The 19,004-nt window shown below is 54.6% G+C and overlaps 1 protein-coding gene across 3 annotated transcripts; it reads right to left on the reverse strand.

Moving 5' to 3' along the window:
• Positions 1–2,485: 2,485 nt before the first annotated feature.
• LOC141568456 (SLAM family member 8-like) lies at positions 2,486–18,414 on the reverse strand. 3 transcript variants are annotated; one of them, XM_088799696.1, is made up of 9 exons: positions 17,383–17,553; positions 16,046–16,204; positions 15,417–15,548; positions 14,233–14,329; positions 8,232–8,609; positions 6,416–6,712; positions 4,965–5,099; positions 4,695–4,786; positions 2,486–4,427 (listed from the first exon to the last, which is right to left on the reverse strand). In XM_088799696.1, exons 4-9 carry the CDS (start codon positions 14,303–14,305, stop codon positions 4,335–4,337), a joined length of 1,068 nt encoding a protein of 355 aa, XP_088655822.1. In that variant the 5' UTR covers positions 14,306–14,329; positions 15,417–15,548; positions 16,046–16,204; positions 17,383–17,553; the 3' UTR covers positions 2,486–4,334. The 3 variants fall into 3 exon arrangements, with proteins under 3 accessions (XP_088655822.1, XP_088655823.1, XP_088655824.1); XM_088799697.1 differs by lacking the exons at positions 16,046–16,204; positions 17,383–17,553 and adding an exon at positions 18,247–18,414 and having other exon boundaries at positions 15,417–15,483; XM_088799698.1 differs by lacking the exons at positions 16,046–16,204; positions 17,383–17,553 and adding an exon at positions 15,703–15,961 and having other exon boundaries at positions 15,417–15,483.
• Between the last annotated feature and the right edge of the window lie 590 nt (positions 18,415–19,004).

The following is a 19,004-nucleotide window of genomic DNA, read 5'->3' on the forward strand; positions in this document are numbered from 1 at the left end:
GCGGTTAGAGCTCCGTGCTCCTAACTCCGAAGGCTGCCGGTTCGATTCCCACATGGGCCAGTGGGCTCTCAACCACAAGGTTGCCAGTTCAATTCCTCGACTGCACCAAGGGATGGTGGGCAGCGCCCCCTGCAACTAAAATTGAACACAGCACCTTGAGCTGAGCTGCAGCTGAGCTCCCGGATGGCTCAGTTGGTTGGAGCCTGTCTTCTCAACCACATGGTTGCCAATTCGACTTGTGCAGGGGATGGTGGGCTGTGCCCCCTGCAACTACCAATGGCAACTGGACCTGGAGCTGAGCTGTGCCCTCCACAACTAAGACTGAAAGAACAGCAACTTGAAGCTGAACAGAACCTCCCACAACTAAGATTGAAAGGACAACAATTTGACCATTGTTCCCCAATAAAGTCCTGTTCCCCTTCCCCAATAAAAATCTTAAAAAAAAAAAAAAAAAAAAGATGTATTTTTGAGATGGAGATTTCACTTCCTTGCTGGGTCATATAGTATTTCTTTTTTAAATTTTTTGAGGTCCCTCCATCCTGTTTTCCATAGTGGCCGCACTGATTTACATTCCCACCACAGTGCACAGGGGGATGTCCATAGACGGAACACACCACATACTGGGGAGCTGCCCCTGCTCCCACATCTGCTGGTAGCTCTTCAAACGTTCCTAGCTTGAATATTTGAATTCAAAAACTCAAAGTCACCAGAAAAATTCAAGACCACATGAAACACGCCCTTGCCTCCACTACTGTTAATAATAACTTTTACTACAAACGCACATTGTCTTAAGGGATTATTATTGGCTAGGGTTGTATGAAGCCATCGTGAATTTACTCAAGTATTGTTCATTTCGTGGATACAAATATCTCATATTTCTATATATTTTAATTATTGGAGTACACTTTAAAATGTACAATCACAAATTAGTAAATATACCTATGGTGGGATTGCCAGCTCAAAATCTTTTATTTTTTGTAACCCTGCCATGAAAAGTTTCTAGAACATCGAATTTGACTCTTTCTTTGTCCTCTCCACCTCCCAATGACTCTGAAGGTAAACACCTTGTTTTTAATTTTACTAGTGCCTTCCTATAAATTGATAAAACAGAGTTTGAACACATTTTCTCACTAACTATAGATGTTACAAGTAGAATGCTATATATTTCCTTTCCTATATTCACCGAGAATTGAACATTTCTCTCTCTACAACTTTCCAGTGTTTTAAATATATATATATATATATATATATATATATATATATATATATATATATATATATATATATATATATAGTTTTTAGCTATTAAATCTTGTATACTTCTTGTCTTATTTTCCAGAAATCTGAAAATATTTGCATTACAAGTTTAGTTCTCCAGCAGCTTGAGAGGAACGTGCTAAAATGGGCTCACGCTCAAGTTTCTGTAAGAAAAAAGAAGAGGTTTAATGAAGGATTCTCACGTACTGAGACTGAATTGCATCTGGAAAATTCCAGGAAAGTGGAAGCCAGGGACACTTAGGCTCTACATTGTTCCTTCATTTTAAAGGAATGTTACGATAGAATCTGTGACTATTAGAAACACACTTTGCTGCTAATGAGAGAGCTCTAACTGTGGGGACCTGAGAAAATTATGAGCTTGTTTGTCTCTTGTGTCCAGAAGACCTTTGTAGGGGAGAACTGCAGAGAAAAAAATGGTGATTCTGTGAAGTGTCAGGGTCCCAGGCTCCTTGTATTTTTCTGGTCCTTGCGTGTGGCTCCCATCGTCAAGGTCACTGAAATGTGACCTTGGCTGCTGGAATGCCAGCCATCACGTCCCCGTTCCAGACAACAGAAAGAAGAAAGGAGGAGACGGGTGAGACAGCTTTCCCTCAAGTCCCACCCAATGACTCTGCTTACATTTCATTGGCCCTCCTTGTCCTACAAGGGAGTCTGGGAAATGTCAGTTTTTAATAGGCTCCTCACTACCACCAAATACACGGTTGGGAGGAAGAGGATAGAGAACAGGTAGGAAACCAGCAGTTTCAGCCATAACACCCTTTGACATGTTTCTTTGAGCAAATATACGGCTTTCCTGCTGTGAAGATCAATTCCTAAAAGCAGAATTTCAAGATCAACGTGAATTGTACACTTACATACTGACAAATTGCTCCCCAAATGGCTGTGCATGTTTACATTCCCACTGACAGTGCACGGGAGTTCCCGTTTTCTCACAGTCTTGTCAATACGGGTCACTGTTATCCTGACTGATAGGAAAAATGGTTTTTTGTTTCATTTCCTTTTCCATGATAATTTGTGAATTTGAGCACCTTTAACAAATTAACTTGCTGGCTTGACAAACATAAGTAGTCCAAGAAAAAGACCTCCCCTTTCTCTCCCGTCCGTGCCCTTTCTCAGCCCCATCACAACTGCCCCAGACGAGACTTGGCTTACAGGTGGTGCGCAGGGCCGCACATGCATAAAAGCTGATTAAGCCAATACAGACATGTTCTGTGACGCCACTTGGGGAAGCAATTTAATTTTTTTCTGGACACGGTAAAATACACATGAGGAGGAAGAGGCCAAGGGAGATGCTTGCTGACCAGTCATGAGGGCTGGGTGAGGCTGCACAGAGGCTGTTTATGATTCTGGGAAGCTGCTGACTCAGTTCCCATATATGAAAACTCGTCACGAGGGGCTGTCTGGGGTTTGTCCCGTGAGGGGAGGAGTGGACGTGGCTGAGAAGAGGAAGAATGTCAGCTCCGTTCCTGCTGAAGTCCTGGTTGATCCGTAGCGTTGCACACTCCTCCCGCCTAAATACGCAGCCGAGTTTGAGCTTCACCCCAGTAGAAACCCACCGTGCACCACTGGGCAATGGCGCCCTGTCAGTCAGTAACACGACAGGGACTCCATCTGGTCCTGTGTTTCTCGGGATGCTCATCTTTAGGTAACTCAGGTGTCAGCTCATCAAACTTGACCTGAGGCCGACTCTCACAGCCTGTACGATCCAGTGCCATCTTGTCTCCAGTAACTTGTGAGCCCTCTGTTCTCAGTCTCCCCACTCCATGCAAAGTTTCCCGATGATTCAGACTTATTTGCATTCCCTTGAAATGAGCCACTGGAGCGGAGCATAAATAAGCCCACTGCACGTCTGGAGGTTGTCATAAGAGGACGCACAGGGCATAGCGTCGGCCATCTTGTGGGCAGTCCCCTCACTGTCCTTCTGACAAGTGACGCCCCCCTCAGAGTGGGAGTCCAGCCTCTCAACTCCAGTTACTTATCTCATGTTTTCTTCATGCCTGTCTGCCTGTCTCAGCCTCTTTGGAATTTTGGTGAATAAAATTTTGTCCATTTCATTACATTGTCTCAGAAAATTATTGGTAGCTCCTTGCTAATTCCCTCCATTCATGGGAAAGAAGACAAATCACAACATTCACTGTGGCTCTAAGCTCCTCCGTCCTGTGTAATATCTCACTCGCTAATTTTTCTAATGAGGGGGCAACGCTACTCTCTCTGGGACACTTTTAATGTCATGTAACCTCATGGTCCTTTCTGGCTCTGGCCCTCTACTCAAGGGGACCAATTCATCGAATCTGAATTACTTTTCCAACTCAGCCAGGAGGTGCTGGGGGCCAAGGTGGGAAGTGTGCAACTATTCTGATCGAATCTGGCAGCAATTCAGTTTAGAGCCGCTCTCCTAGCACAGGTTCTGCCTGTTCAGAGCCAGGGACCACCCTGGTGTCATGCTCCTCCTCACCGGAGGTCAGCATCCTTTTGTGGAAGCCCTTCCTCTTACAGGAAAAGCAGAATCAGCAGTGTGAGTCTGATTCTTTCCCTTTGCCTCTCCCCGTTCAGCCACAGTCAGTCACTGGGACACCCATCGCCCAACAAAGAATCCTCTGCCCAGCACAGGAGGACCCCCGGGAGAGCCACACATCAGTACCTCTGAGGGCGAGTGGGTTGGGCCTCGTGGACCTGCAGAACCACCGGAGCAGCGGCGGCGTGGCCCATGAGTAGAGGACCCAGGAAGTGTGGTGGTGACCGAGGCCTGAGGCTGCAGGAAGCACGAGAGCAAGCCAGGCACCCTCTTCTCTGTGCTGTTTCTCTGGTGCTAACGCAGTGACGATGGCCCACCCAGCAGCGGGGGTGCCCACATCCCCAGAGATCCCATTTCTCCCAACAGAAAAAGTGCCACACGTGCCATCGGCCATGTGTGACCAGGGAGCTAGGGCACAAGAGTCAGAGTCATGCCCATGGGGCAGCGGGAGCTGGAGCAGAGCTGGGAGAGGACGTGTGCGCAGGCGTCCTGCTGGGAACGGAGGCATCCTGGGAGCGCTGCCTTCTCCTGCTTCTCCCACTTAAATGACCTTCGCGGCCTGTCCTGGCCTGTGGACCTCACTGTAGATAGTAGTGACAGGCATCTTTTCTTCCAGAGGTTGCTCACAGACGCCCTAGGAGGGTAACACAGGGGGTACCTGGAGCAGCTGAGGGGTCCCCAGGGGCCTGGGTGGAAGCAGTGCTGCTGACATGCCTGGGAAGACTCTCCCCAGGGCCCAGGATGACACTGGTCCCGCTATAAACTCTCTCACTTAGTGAGTCGACTCGCCAGGAGGAGTTAAGGGGGCAGAGGACCCAGAAAGGGCAGGTGACTGGGCTTCACAAGCCCACGTGGGACACAAGGACCTGGGGGCCCAGGTGGCACAGCTCCCAGCTCTCACCTTGTCCCCTCCCTCCTGAGATTCTTGCTGGCTCAACTCTGCATAGCAGATGTCATCCTCATGGACCCGTCGGCCATCCTCCAGTCCCGCACCTGAGTCACACACAAAATAAAGCTCAACTCTGAGCCTTAGAACCCTGCACACCCCCACCACCATGAATGCCAAGGGCACGGCCACACCACCCCCCTGTGCAGGGAGAAAGGGACAAAGGGACAAAGGAAGCCAAATGCGTGAGGGGAGGGGTTGGCCTGAAGGAGATGTGCAACCTGCCTGTTCCAGCCTCCATCTCCTTCTTCTTCCCGCGTGTCTTCCAAAAGTAGAGTCCAGCTCCCATAGTCAGCAGTACGGCCATGACAGCACCTGCAACGCCTGCCATGTGGCGACTAGTGTGCTCTCCCTGTGAATCTGTTTCCCTCACACGGAGAGAGTGAAGAAGGTGAAGGCAGAGACACCGTGAGGTACCCATTGCCAAGGGGAGGAACAGAGAGAGCAGGTGGAGATGCTGCAGGTCCTGGTTCAGAAGCCGAGGAGGGAGGAGCAGGGCAGGAACAGAGAGATGACAAGGGATGGTGTGGGCCCCGTGGAGCTCGTCACCCACACGGAGGACACAAAATACCACACGAGGTGATGGGTAACCTGGGTCTGGAGCGAGTAGGAGTTTCCCAGACACTCTGGGTGGGCACGGCACTGCAGGAAGGGGGCACCCTGGAGACAGCCAGCCCCTGGGACTTGCCAGCACCCCTGGGGCAGGCAGCACAGGGAGGGGCAGGGATGATCGGGGGTCTTGTGGGTCATGCTGAGTGTTGAAATTCACCTGGGACAGAGATTGCGGTGTGAGGAGAGGGTGATGGGTTTTACGCGATACTGACACATCAGAGCCCCTCAGAGGGTGGAGGACGGTTTGAGAGGTGAGGCTGCACAGGGGCACAGGTAAGTCACTCATTCAGTGAAACACCGACTGAGAGCCAACGCGGCCAGAAGCCCTGCTTGGCACAGGGAGCCAAGGAGGACCAGGTATCCGGGCTCCAAAGGAGACACATCCACACACAGGGCTCTGCCACCCAGTGTGGGGCATGACAGCTCCTTGAAGGAGGTGACGCCTGAGGGCAGGACAGGATGGCAGTCTCATGGTCTTGGGCAAAGGAGAACCAGGAGCCCTTTGTTCAACCTCATTAAGAGCCGAGCTGGAAACCCAGTGAAGGGCCCTGTGTGACAGTGTGGGTCACGAGATCACCACGTCAGTGGCGCCTGAGGGAAATCCGTCAATAAAATATGTCAAGAAATTAGGATTTGTGAGGGAGGGCGGATGGTAAAGCACAGACTGTCCACAGGTCACAGCCTGAATAGCAAGATGCCTTCAGGAAGCGTGAGGTGTGCAGGGTGTGAGTGACGTCAGAAACGGGGGAGGGGGGAGGGGAGTGCCCACCCCGAAATCCCACAGGGAGCCCCTGGAGAGCAAATCCCACAGGCGACAAAGGCAGATGACATGATCCACTTTCTGTGTGCATTAAACTGCTCTGGATGATGGTGGGGGATGGAGGACGGCCCCTCCTGGGTCAGCAGGGCACGTGTGGGGAGGAAGGCAGGACGGCGAGAGATATTTAAGCGCAGGAACAATGGGCTGAGACTCCCAGCGCTGTGTATGTGTGACCAGGTGGGAGGTGAGCTGTGACCTACAGGGACCGCAGTGCTACAGCACCTTCCCCGGCACATGTACTCACGATGGGCACAGACGTCCTCCAGGGTGGTGTTGGCCGTTTTCAGGTCCACCTGGTTGCTGACTGCACAGGTGAGGCTGGTGTTGGGCTGCTCCAGGGGCAGGCTCACAGCCAGGAGCCAGGTGCTGGGGCCTGGTCGTAGGGTCCCGCTCTGCTGCCACTTCCTGGGGAGGTCACTGTGCCACCAGGTCACATTCAGGTCATCCGAGGCCCCCTGGGCTCTGCACTCCAGGGTGACGTTGCACCAGTCTGCTGTGATGGACAGTGACTTGGCCTGTATCTGGGGGAGGGGCACCGGCTCTGCGGGTGGGAGGGGGAGAAGGAAGGCTCAGGTGGGGAGCCCTTCACAGTGTAGTTCTCACCCAGTCTCACGAGCGCTGCCGTCCTCCCACTTATGAGGGTGAGAGCGTTTCTCAGGTAAAACAAAATTGGCCAAAATACACAGCAAGCGCTCATAGGGGGGAACCGTGGGCTGAGGCCCGATGTGATTCCACCAGACGGAGCCAGTCTTAAACTCTCCTACAAGAAAACAAAGCCTGGACCCCACCTACCCAAGGCCCACTGTTTCCACGAGTTGGGGTGTCTCCTGGGAGGTGCGCAGTGTGGCACAGGAGGACTGGCCCAGGCCAGGGCTGAGCTCTGCGTCTCCTGCTGAGGCCCCGGGGACAACTCGGTTCATGGCAGAGAGGAAGCTGCCAGCTCTGGGAGCCCAGGGAAAGGCCCGGGCTCTCGCAAGAGACATTTGAGGGAAGGGAAGTGGTGGTGACGAGGAAGGAGCTGTCAGCATGGTTAGGACACGCCACTGACCTTGAGCTCCACACAGGAGCCAAGTGACAGTCATATGGGGACTTCAAGCTGCAAAAGCACTAGCTGCAGCAGGATATGTCCTATGAGGGAGGTTCTCCAGGGAAAGAAGGAAGTGGCTGGATGATCCTAAGAGGGTGTGGCCGTGAGAACCCTCCCTGGGGCGCCCAGAGGCTCTCTGAGCTGGATGTGGGTGTCAGGGAGTGAGGCTGCCCTGGGCAGGAGCAGGTGAGAGCGGGAAGGGCAGGGAGCGCTGCCTACACCTGGGTTTGCAGCTGTGATGGACCCAGTAGTGGCCCCCATGACGTCCGCGTGTGTCAAATCCTGTGAGCATGTTCATGACACGCAAGGGAGAATTAAGGGAACAGAATGACCATTGCTAACCAACTCAGGACAATAAGGAGATTGTCTAATGTCTGGATGGGACCCGGAAAGCCCAAGGTCCTTCAAACTGGAAATGGAAGGAGAAGGTTCAGATGGATGCATGTGAGTAGGATGAGAGCCACACTGCTGTCCTGGAAGACGGGGCACAGAAGCTCCCATGCCAGGGACGCGGGTGCCATGGAGACATGGGAAGGGCAGGGTTTGCTCCCCACAACCCTCAGAAGGGCAGCAGCCCGGCCACCTCCCTGCCTCCCGCTCAGTTGTGATGTCACTATGGCCGGTGATATAATGAGTCTTTGGATCTAAGCACAGAGCCGTCGCATCTGTGACAGCAGCACAGAAAACTAGTAACCAGTGAATATGGCTGAACTGATTCCTCAGGAGGCAGAAGTGCTGTGGGGATAATCCCCCCCACCCCCGTTCTGTTCTCCGTCCCCAACACTGCAGTGACTGCACCCCAGGTGTGAGGGCAGATCTGCTCTGCACTGAGCTGAGCCCACTCACCCTGAATCACGGGAGCAAAGAGAGAATGAAAGCGGGGTTCCGGGAGGAGTCCCCGAAGGAGGGCTGTGTGTCACTCATAGGGACCAGAAAAGGAGGTGGCACCGGGAGGGTGGGAGGTGGCACGTACCGTAGACAGACAGATGGAACACCTGGGTAAATCCCCTTCCTCCTGTGAAACTGGCTTGAGCCCGGTACTGCCCACTGTCCTCAGGGGTCAGGTTCTGAATGAGCAGGGACGTCATGCTGGGCACACGGACCCTGTGCTTGTACTTGTCCTGGAGACTGACCCAGGTTAGTGGGTCCCCACGGCTACGCAGTTGCAGAAAGTCTCTGTATTTAGTCTCGGGGCCAAAGCGCCATATGATCGCCTCCAGCTGAGCTTCTGGTTCTCCTTCCAGCTCCTTAGTCACGTTGAACCACACGGAGCCTCCTTGGACCCTCTCCAGAGAGACGTGGGCTCTAGAATCCGCACGTCTAGGACTCACGGGCCCAATGCAGCAGACGCCTAGGGCATCGGAAAAGGGAGACGTGAGGATGAAGGAGGCGACCACACAATCTGTCTTCCGGGGAAATCCACCAGGGATCCCCCTGGAGTGTCGGGGGGGCAGCCGGGTGCAGGGAACATGAACATTCGGAATCCAGTCCTGCTGTAGCAGGTGCCGCCCGAGCAGGCCACTCGCTCACCTGCAGCCCTGCAGACCCTTACCTGCCTCGCACTGACAGGTGACGGAAACGAGATCATGGACCGCAGCACCCAGAATATATCTCGTCAGTAATAAGCGTATCTGTCCGAGGCAGTTTCTAGAGTGGCTCTGTCCCCTCTCGTGGTCACACTGTGTGACCCCCTTCCTTGGGGTGTGGCTGTACCTGGTGACTGGCTTCTAAGGAGTGGAGTGTAGCAAAGGTGATGGCTGTCCCCTGGAGATCTGGGTCACACAGCACTGGGCCAGCCTGCCTGTCTGTCCGTCTGTCAGTCCTGCACTCTCCTCTCCTCCACCCTCCTGCTCACACACATGAGCCAGCTGCTCTGTGCACATGTCCACGTGCCAAGGACCTGAGGGTGGACTCTGGCCAACGCAGGGTCTAGCTTCGCCCTGGGCCAGCAGCCCCAGGATGCATGCCACCAGCAATCGTGAGGGACCTGGCAGCAGACCCCTCCCCGTGACCCTGAAGCCCTAGCCCAGGTCTGGATTTCTGTCTGAGAGACCCTGAGCCAGAGGAGCCCGCAGAACAGCCTGGGTCCTGCCTCACAGAATCTGTGACACTGCACATCGTGGCGTTTTCAGGTACTAAGCTTGGGTAGCAGCGCCCACAGCAGGAATAACCGGAATAATAACAAAGCTGGTTCTTTGTCTTTCTATGCAGCCTAGTGGTCAGGATGGGCTGGGCGGTGCTGCGGTAACACAAGAGATGCTTGGCAGTTACCACATTACTCTGGTAGCGTCTATCTGCCGTGGAATCTCGGGTCTGTTGGAGTTGGATGCTTCCACTGCCTGGAGCAAGACCCTAAACATGCTTTGCAGTCCCTGCATTTCAGCAGCTGTCATAGAGCCAGTGTCTAGTGACCCTCAGATGACCCATAGAGGTCCTTCCCTTTCCCACTGGCAGACACCATTCCTGTGTGTCCATCGGAGGAAAGGCAGGTATGTACTAGCACACACGTGTACCTACACACACGAGGACACATGCCACACGCGCCCTCTGCCCCCTGACTTCCCTCGTAGTCACCCCTGTGGGAGCCCACCTGCGTCTGTCCACATGGAGGGGTTGTTAGTGGCCTCACACTGTTCCATGTGCCCCCCTGGTGTCCACTTCTGAGGGACACTTAGCTTGTTTCCAGCCACTGCCAACAATGTTGCAGTGAACAGCTTGGAATGTGAGTCTCTGCACACGTGTGTGTGTGTGTGTGTGTGTGTGTGTGTGTGTGTGCATGAGGCGGGGTCAACGGTGGGAAGGCGTGTACATCTGAACTTGTCACAGTTTCCGCCAAATTGCCCTCCAGAGGCTGTTCTTACCCACACTTTACCGACAACATTGAGATTTCCCCCCAACAAATAACGATCAAGCTTTTGGTCCTTTTGCCTAATTGATCAGGGAAAATTCTATGTCATTGTAATTAAACGTGCATTTCTCATATAAGTGAAGTCAATCATTTTCCGTTATTGCCATTTTGTAAGCTCCTTTCTGTCACCTGAATGTCTGCGTATCTCCAGTGCCCCTGTTTTCTTTTCCTATTAGTCAATGGGAGTTAGACATATTTGAAGAAGACGAGCCCTTTCATGGCTTCAGTGACTGTGTTTACATCTTGGACCCACTGGAAACTGACTTAGGCGTGAGTCTAGGTACCTAGCGTAACAGTCAGAGCCTGGGCTTCAGCGTCAGAGGCTAGTGTTGAGTCCAATGCTCATTTCCTGGCCGTGTGGACCTGAGTAGTTACTGAGCCTCCCGCCTTCAGCTTTCTCGTCCGTGGAATGGCAATGATCACAGTGTCTCCTGACGTAATTATCGACAGGACTTAAGAAGAGGAGCACACTCAGCACCGTGCTCCATAATTGTCCTGTTAATGTGAGCTGCTCTCATTCTTAGGACGATGATTCTTGCCCAAGCGTCCCTGGGATCAGAACCAGACAGTCCCAGGTCCCAGGGTGCAGCCCTTTCCTCTCCACCACTGGCCGTCTCTGGGGTCTCCTCCCGGGTGCAGGGACAGGCTTCACAGAGTCACACACCCGTGGGTCCCATCTGCCAGGTACCTCAAATAAGCCAAAGTCCAGCCGGGATCTTCCCGTTTACCAAAGCCCTGAGGTGAAAGCAAATTCATCGCTGTGTCAACAGCAGCTGCTCCATAGCCACTGTCAATGCCTGTGTCACTAGGGAGGTACCTGCACGTCTGTGCTGCCAGGGAGAACAGTAAGGATGGAGGAAGGATGGGTCCAGACCATCCCAAGGGCGGGCTGAAAAGACTGATATTATCTACTCTGTTTGGTGTGGCGTCTTCCCCATTTCTTCAGGGGTTTCTGGTAATTATACAGGTATTGCGTGCTCATCTAAAACTATTACGGGGGTTATGGAGTTTACTCAAGAATCTGAAGTGTGTCTCCTCCCTTGGGTAAGTGCAGTTAAGATGTGCACCTCCAGACTTGAGCTGCAGACAGAAATACTGGAAACCGCGTGAACACAGGACCCCGCAGACTCCTGATGGCCTAGAAAGGGTGGCTTTGACTCTTGCTCTGAGCTGACTGTCACATCCTGCTGGTCCCTTATTAACTAACGGGCAAAACAAAAGTAGTTTGGAAGACCTCTATTCTCCATCATAATCAACACAGTCCATGTTCAGCTAATGTGAAAAGGCTATGTTGGTGCAACAACGTCAACCAGAGGGGAATGTGACTTCCAGTGTCTATGTGGCACCTTCCTGAGAGATTTTCACCAGTAAATCTGCCCCAAAGAACATTTGTCTTTTTGCCCCAAGCGCTGCTAAGAGGGTCTGGACCTGGGGAACAGGAAGGAAGAGCTGGTATTTCCTGCTAAACAGAGAGGAACTGGAAACTCTGGCCAAAGAGGTCAGTGGTTTCTGACACGCACAGCTGTGGCCAGGTCCCTGAGGGGGGTGCGCAGACCACACTGCCCACCCTGTGGGGGCGGACAGGGTGTCGGCCAGCAGGTGGTCAGTGGACTCCGTGCCAAGGCCCCTCTCAGGAGCAGAGGCAGAGACAACAGAGGGCAGGTGCAGGAGGCCAGGACATGAGTCCCGTTGCCCGTGAGGGTCTGATGAAGTGACCGCTGGGCAGCCAGGGGTCTTCTCCTGGAGGGCGCCCTACACAGGCTCACCAGCTATCAGCTTCTGTCAGGATACAGGGATAGGACAGGACAGGAAGAAACAGAGGAGACCCTGAAGACCCACAGGAGAGTCCTGTCTGGGCGGAGCCACGACTCAGAATGTCACAGCTGGAGGGACCTTAGTGGGGTCACAGAGGAGGAGGCGGCCTGTGGGTCACCTTCCCCCGGAATGGGGTCCCATAGGGCACAGCCAGACCAGGGGCCCTGGGCTCCCGTCTCCCAGCCCAGGGTCTCTCCCCTGCAGAGACCTGCCCACCAGCGCGTCTCCCTTTCCCTGCCCTTCCCAGGACCCCTCCCTCCAAGTTCATCTCAGCACTGTCACCTGGTCCCCAGGATCCCAGCAGGTCCTGCAGTCTCATCCTCCCTGTGAAGCAGGGCCCCGCTGTGACCCCCATACTAGAGGCCTGGCCGGTCCCCGACCTCACCTTTCCATGACCTGTAGCTTAACCATACATCACCCCCTACAGCTCGAGCTCGGATGTCCCGTCCCAGTTCCCTGCTTTAGAAAACTACCCTGAGACTCATGACTGTTCCCTTATGCCTATGGATCACAGTCTCTGTGGTCTAGCGTTCCTTCCAGGCTTCTCCCATCATTGTTCCTGGGCTGCTGACGCCACCAGGGAACCACGTGGCCAGAGGGAAGGCTCCATGCAGACCCCAGAGCCACCACACAGCCTTTAGAGGAACGCCCAGGGTTTCCCTTAAATACCCCTAAGCCGGTCTGAGAACGTGGAGGCAGTTTTTGGAGGTGGTAACCCGCTGCCCTCTCAGACCACTGGCGCTCTGACAATAAACGCTATTCTATGGCCCAGCTCCTGTTGGCCTATTGGCTAAGCAGGAGTCCCCAACAAGGGGTGGTGCCTGTCCCCCCCTCCACCCCCCAGATTTCATATCTTCTCTTTCCTGGGAAAGGGGAAGTAAGAACCTAGAGCGGTTAGGAGGGTGGGGACGTCTGGCCAGCTGAGGGCTACGCAGCTGCCCAGCCAGACCCCCATTTGCTGGAAAGGAGGGAACTAGCAACAGAGGGGCTCAGCCTCAGGCTGCAGGAAGGGAGGTGGCCCGAGCTGTGACGAAGGTGAAAGCGTAGGAGAAAGACACCACCAAAAAATGTAATCCTGAAGACGAAGAAAATAAAGCTGGGTGGGTGCAGTGGTAATCAAGTATGCGTAAAAACTCGCGTAAATAATATAAAATTTACGAACTGGAAAATCAACATAAAAATCTCTCTCTCTCTCTCTGTCTCTCTCTCTCTCTCTCTCTCTCCCTTCCCTAGCTCCTTCTCTCCCTCCCTCATAATCTTCCAACCTCAGGAACTACAGAGAAAACTCTGTGTAATTTAACATATTTCTTCAGTTAATAAAATTGAAGAGAAGAGAATGCCTGCATTTTACTGTTGATAGAAATTGACCGAATGCCTAGCAAAGCAAGACATCCTGTTTACAAAAGCTCTTTCATCCATTACATTTCATAATTTGCATTCATGCAAAACAATAAAAGCCTTGCAACCTTCTCCAGAATTTATAAATCACTAGGTCTTATATTTTTCTCATTCGATTTTATTTCCTTTCTCTGTACGTAAACACATAACCTTCAATAGTTATAAATGTCATACAGATCTGGTCAGTCTTTCTTTCGGTTCTCCTTTTTGTTAATCCTTTGTCTGCCCTGCCTCTGCCTGCTCTCTCCTCCCCGTACACTCCTCCTGGAGCTCTCGTAGCGGTCTGCTCCTGCTTCCTTCCTCAGTCTCCCCATACTCTCATGGCTGGTGAATATACAGACTCCCTGGGATTTCGAGGGCTGCTGTTCCGTTTACAAAATTAGAACTACATCGTCTCTGTGTCCTGATCTGGCCCAGGAAGCCCCCGAGCGTGAGGTTGTCCCTGCAGCTCAGACCGGGGTCCTACTGTGAGAGGGGGTCTGCTCCACAGGACGGCTGCAGAGGTGGTCAGGTCCCCTGTGAGGTCCAGGCGGGTGCCCTGGGCCCCTCTGCCCCCAGGAGCCAGGCTCTGGGTCTCCATCCCTCCCCGCAGGCTCCCCTGGCTGCCCTGTTATTGCAGAAACAGCCTCTCCTCACTGGGAAAGTTTCCCTCAGTGCAGCCAAGGCCTCCTCAGCTCAGGTCTCCAGCCTCGTCACCGCCCAAGACCATTTTGTTTTTCTGTTCACCCAGGGGCTCACTTGCTAAACTGTAAGCGTCGGTTCCTCATTTTGTTTCCAAAGACATCATAGAAGGAAAGGGGACACTGCCACCGGCTCTGCCCCAGGACCCCCTCCCAGGGAGCCCGCCACTCACCCAGGAGGAAGCCGGCCAGTCCCAGGAGCCAGGAGGCCCAGCGGAGGTGGGGGTCTTCGCAGGAGGCCCCCATCACGGGGCACCACAGGCTGTCCTGCTGCAGAGGAAAGATGAGAACAGCAGACGGGGAGGAAAGCCCGACCGCAGGGCAGGGCGGGCACTAGTTGTGGGATGGCAGTTCATATTCTGCTCGAACCCCCGCAGTAAATCATAGCAGGACAAGGTATAACCAACCCTCCTCTGATATGCCCTGAGGTGTAGGGACAGGCCTATCGCTTTGTCACCCGGGCTCGGTGGCCTCACACCGCCACCCCGCTCCACTGGAAACTCCTCCCCTCTCCCACGGATGGACAGCTGTGCCCAGGCAGCCCCGCCCCCAGTGTCCGCCTGTGGTCAGCTGTTACCACCAGGGCAGTCCAGGCCTGTCCTGTGTGTTAGCTGTTCTGTCTGTTCTCCACTGAAGGAGTGAAATTCTCTTTGACTTCCCACAGACTTCAACTGTCAGTTGCCTAAGAAAGAAGCTGTGAGCAAGAACAAAGGCCATCGTGGGACGTGTCGAGTCCCCACATCCCTGTGACAACACTGGCGCTGGCCTGTTGCTGACGAACGTGGTTTTCTCGGGCCCCCGACATGGGAAAAGCAGCCCCAGGAGCTGCCTCACAGCCATTTCCCTGGTGCCTGTGCCAGCCCTGCTGCTGCTGTCACAGGGGAGGGGACAGAGGGGTAGCCACGCCTGGCACGGCCTGCGACTGAGGGTCCAGCCCTGGCCTCCCCCCCACACTGGGCGCCCCTCATCATCCAACAGCCTGCTCCCCAGTCTTCCTAAGTGGGCAGTGCCACCTCCACCCGCCCCCCATGGAAGTTCCCCAAGGCTGGGCCGGCAGCACTGGCCCCACAGCCACGCACAGAAGGCACTCAGCTCCCTGCACGCGAAGCCCATTTTATGGATGTGGAACCCGAGCCCTAAGGGAAGTAGGATGTGCAGAAGGTAACCCAGCAGCCGGGATCAGGGTCTGGACCCCAACATCACAGCTGCTCTTCCATCCTGCTGGGCGGCCTCAAGTAGGACCCCTGAGCCAGCCTGTGTGCCCCCTAAACTGCTCTGCAGCTCCCCAGACAAGAGAGTATTCAACACACCCTGCCCCCCGACACCCACTGCCCACCCTTAGAAATAGGGAAATTACCTCAGAAGGCGCCCCAAGAGTCCATGGTCAGAAACCCTGACACGGAGTCATAAGCCGGCAGCTCTCCCTTGTGGACGGAAAAGGGGACACTGAAGGAACCCTACAAGCTCAGGGGGGCGTGCTCTGTGGGCCCTACAAACCCAGAGACCAGAGTAACCATACAGGAGGGTCGGAGCACAAAAGTTCCCAATTCAGAGGTGGTCACATCCTAGGACTGTAGCTTCCTGACAAAGGTCAGTCTTTCCCTAAGTGACACTATTGCCTTTTTGCACCAAGGATAACAGACCTTTGAAAGGACAGAGTAATCTCCTTTTCCAGACCCCTCAGGGCGAAACCGCCAGCGCCAGCACCAGCCCACAGACCACAGAGCCCTCGCTGTTATCCTGTCCCCCACATGCCATCTCCATGTGCTGTATGTTATCATCTGTCCTGCACCCACAATGGGAAAGAACTGTGTGTCTCTCCCTTTAACTTTTCATCCAATCCCAGAGATCCCCGCCCTCTTTGCTTCCCCCCCACCGCCCTAATCTACCGCCCATGGATTCCATGTAACCCCCTCAGTCTCCTCCTTGGATTCTAATGTGTGAAATAAATTGTAAAACGGCCGTTCTTGGGAGCATTTTCTTAACCTGTTGAGATTTTGCTTCAGAAAACTGAGGTCACTGTGGCTCAAATGAACTCTCGGAAGCCGTTTCCTTAGGACGTTCCTTTGTCCACACACTGACTCTCAGGGGCAGGGGGCGTCTCAGTGTCCCCATTCCCATGTCCCCACGCCGCTCTTGAGCGCCCTGTGTGAGAACAGTTTGGCTCAGAAAACATTTGTTTGGGGTTTGGGGAGGCGCCTAAAGAGAACCCCTGAGCAGCTCCAGTGGGGGGAGCGCCAGACAAACTGCTTGCTGGCAGAAAACCAGGGACTTTTCCAACCTCCTGAGAGCTGATCTCATTTGCCACATTCCTGTCCTGTGGCTGCAGAGCCAACTCTTCCCCAACGCCCCCCACCCTGCACTGTCCAGTCTAACTAAAAGCACTTTCACCTGTGACAGGCAGCCGCCATCATTAGGGTCACCTTCCCACTTCACAGGGGGGACTGGGGCTCCAGACAGGTCACCCAGGAAACCCCAAGGCCTGGGAGCCAGGAGCGGCAGGGTCTGCACTGGAATCAGGAGTCCCGCCTCCCAGACCAACGGTCTTCCCAGATGTGAGTCCCTCTCAGGGCAGCAGTGACCCCACACGGGAGCTCTGGGCCTGAGAAGCCACACTTGGGGGGTGGGGGGTGGCCAGGCCTGTCCCAGAGAGGCCTCTCGCCTCATTCTCACGGCCCAGGCAGAGGAACCAAGGCCTGTCTGTGGCTACAGCCCAGCCCCGTTGCATCCCCAAGGCCACCCTTGTCCAACCACAGCCGCTTCCCCTGTGCTCAGTGCGTCACAAATGGCCAGACCTGCAAAGGCTGGAGGCCTGACAAGTCTCAGCCGGTCTCCCAGCTGCGCCGGGACTGTCACCGCCCAAGCTGGAGGCTGGTGCCCCTGCCTCACCCCTGGGCATGCACACTGCTCCTGGGGTCCCCGTCTGGCTTCAACGAGGTCTTCTTCTCTTAGTTCCAACCCTCCCGTCAGTCACACCAACCACTGGCCCCTTGAACCTGGAGAAGCTCTGGGGGTGGGGGTGGGGGAACCAGCTCCTGCCCCGGCCTGGGCCCAGCTCCAGGCAGGGTCCTGTCATCTGCGGTGACATCGGCCTTTGTGTGGGACTTCCTCCTCACAAGGCCCCCTCTCAGCTGCTGGCTGCTGGCCGGGTCTCAGCATTTCTCACCCAGCACAACCGCTCCCCACACAGGCTCAGGCCTCACCCCCCACCGCCCCCACCGCAGGGGGAGGGCGGGCTCTGTGGGTCCCTGTGAGACGCCCTGATGGGGGCAGAAGGGGAGGGAGAGCCCACCCTCAGGCTGGTGCAAGTACAGGGCTGTCACCTGACAGTGGGCGTCCTGTGGTCTCACGCTAGTCCCGGTGCTGCCTGTGCGGGCGCTGGGGTGTCACACATGCTCTCCAACAAGACAAGCCTCTTTCAGCTTAACTCCATGTGGCAGCTGGGACTGGTTTCTATTCAGCAAATATTTACTGAGCACACCTGTGCCTGGTCACCCACAGGGACTTCCTCTCCTGGCCGGTCACCACCTGCTGCCACTGAGCCCGAGGCGTCTGCACAGCAGCATGTCACCCAGCACCTCACCCTGTGACACTGGGCCCCCGTTGGGCACATTTCCAGCACTGCTCAGGGAGCTAAATAGCCCTAGACCCTCCCCCGTCAGAGGGAGAGTCTGAGCCTCAGGGATTCCAATCTGAGAACTAAACGCAGAGCAGGCGACTCATGGAGATCTGACCCCCCCCAATGCTGACAAGCAGGCTCTATTGAGTAGAATGTCAGTGACTCATTTGTCACAAAGTCTGAGGACAGGGGTCAACCAGGGACCCATGGCACCCCCTTCCTGTCAACAAGGTCTCACCAAACAACAGGGGGCTTGCTGGGCACAGACCTCACTGGACAGAGAGGGCGCTATCTCCCCCTCACTCCGGGACTTCCTCACATTTCCTAACCCAACTGGAAGCACGTCTGTGGTGGCAGGTGGCTGTGACCCAGTCCTTCCAACGAGGACAGTATGGAAAGGGAGCAAGGAACGCACAGCAGACCAGCCTGACCAGCAGTCCTCCAGCCAGGTGCCGGAGTCAGCACCAACCGTGATGTCCTGCCATCGTACGGCTCTTTGGTGTGACAATAAGCGCGCTTTCTTCCATGTTTGTCCTCCCCCCCAAACCCCCAACCCCCATCTACTCACAAGGGAAACGTCAGACAAATCCCGACAGAGGGATGTTCTACAAAACACCCGACGAGGGCTCTTCAAAGCTGTCATGACCACAGGGAAAGTCTGGGAAACCGTCACAGGCCAGAGGAGACGTGACGACCAAATGTACGGTGGTGTCCTGGGTGAGATTCTGGACCAGAAAGGACGTGCGGCAAAAGTGAAGCCATGTGAACACAGCATGGACGTTCCTTACAACATATCGACATTGGCCCATTAACTGCAGCAAATGCTAAAGGTGTCAGATGTGGAAACAGCGGAAGCTGCATGTGGGGCGGATGGGAACTCTGCTATCTTCACAGTTAGTTTCTAAACCCAAATCTTGTGAAACATAAACTTTAGCTTTTTTATAGTGTTACCCCTCCTGAGCTCTGTGCCTTCTGAAAGACGTGTAGGCGTGTGCACAAGGCCTGGAATGACCTCGTGTGCCCCTGTCCCCGTGTGCACAGGACCACCTGTCTCCAAATGAGCTGGTTCCCTCTGCCGGAGCCTTGACCGTGGACCTGGACTGTGTGGGTTCTGTCCCCAGGCCTGGTCCCAGCTGCTTACTCAACATCCATTCAGCCGATACGTTCTGAGCCCACCTTGGTGCCAGGCACGAGCCAGAGGCTCATAACGCAGGGCGGAAGCAGTGTCCGTGTTCCCTGCCCACGTGGAGTCCACGGCACAGACGTTAAACAAGGACACGTTAACGGGAAGGGAAAGTGCAGGGTGGGCAGAGGGGGACATTTAAG

Source organism: Rhinolophus sinicus, chromosome 7, assembly GCF_057876585.1.
Source record: "Rhinolophus sinicus isolate RSI-liver-muscle chromosome 7, RSI-T2T, whole genome shotgun sequence".
Lineage (NCBI taxonomy): Eukaryota > Metazoa > Chordata > Mammalia > Chiroptera > Rhinolophidae > Rhinolophus > Rhinolophus sinicus.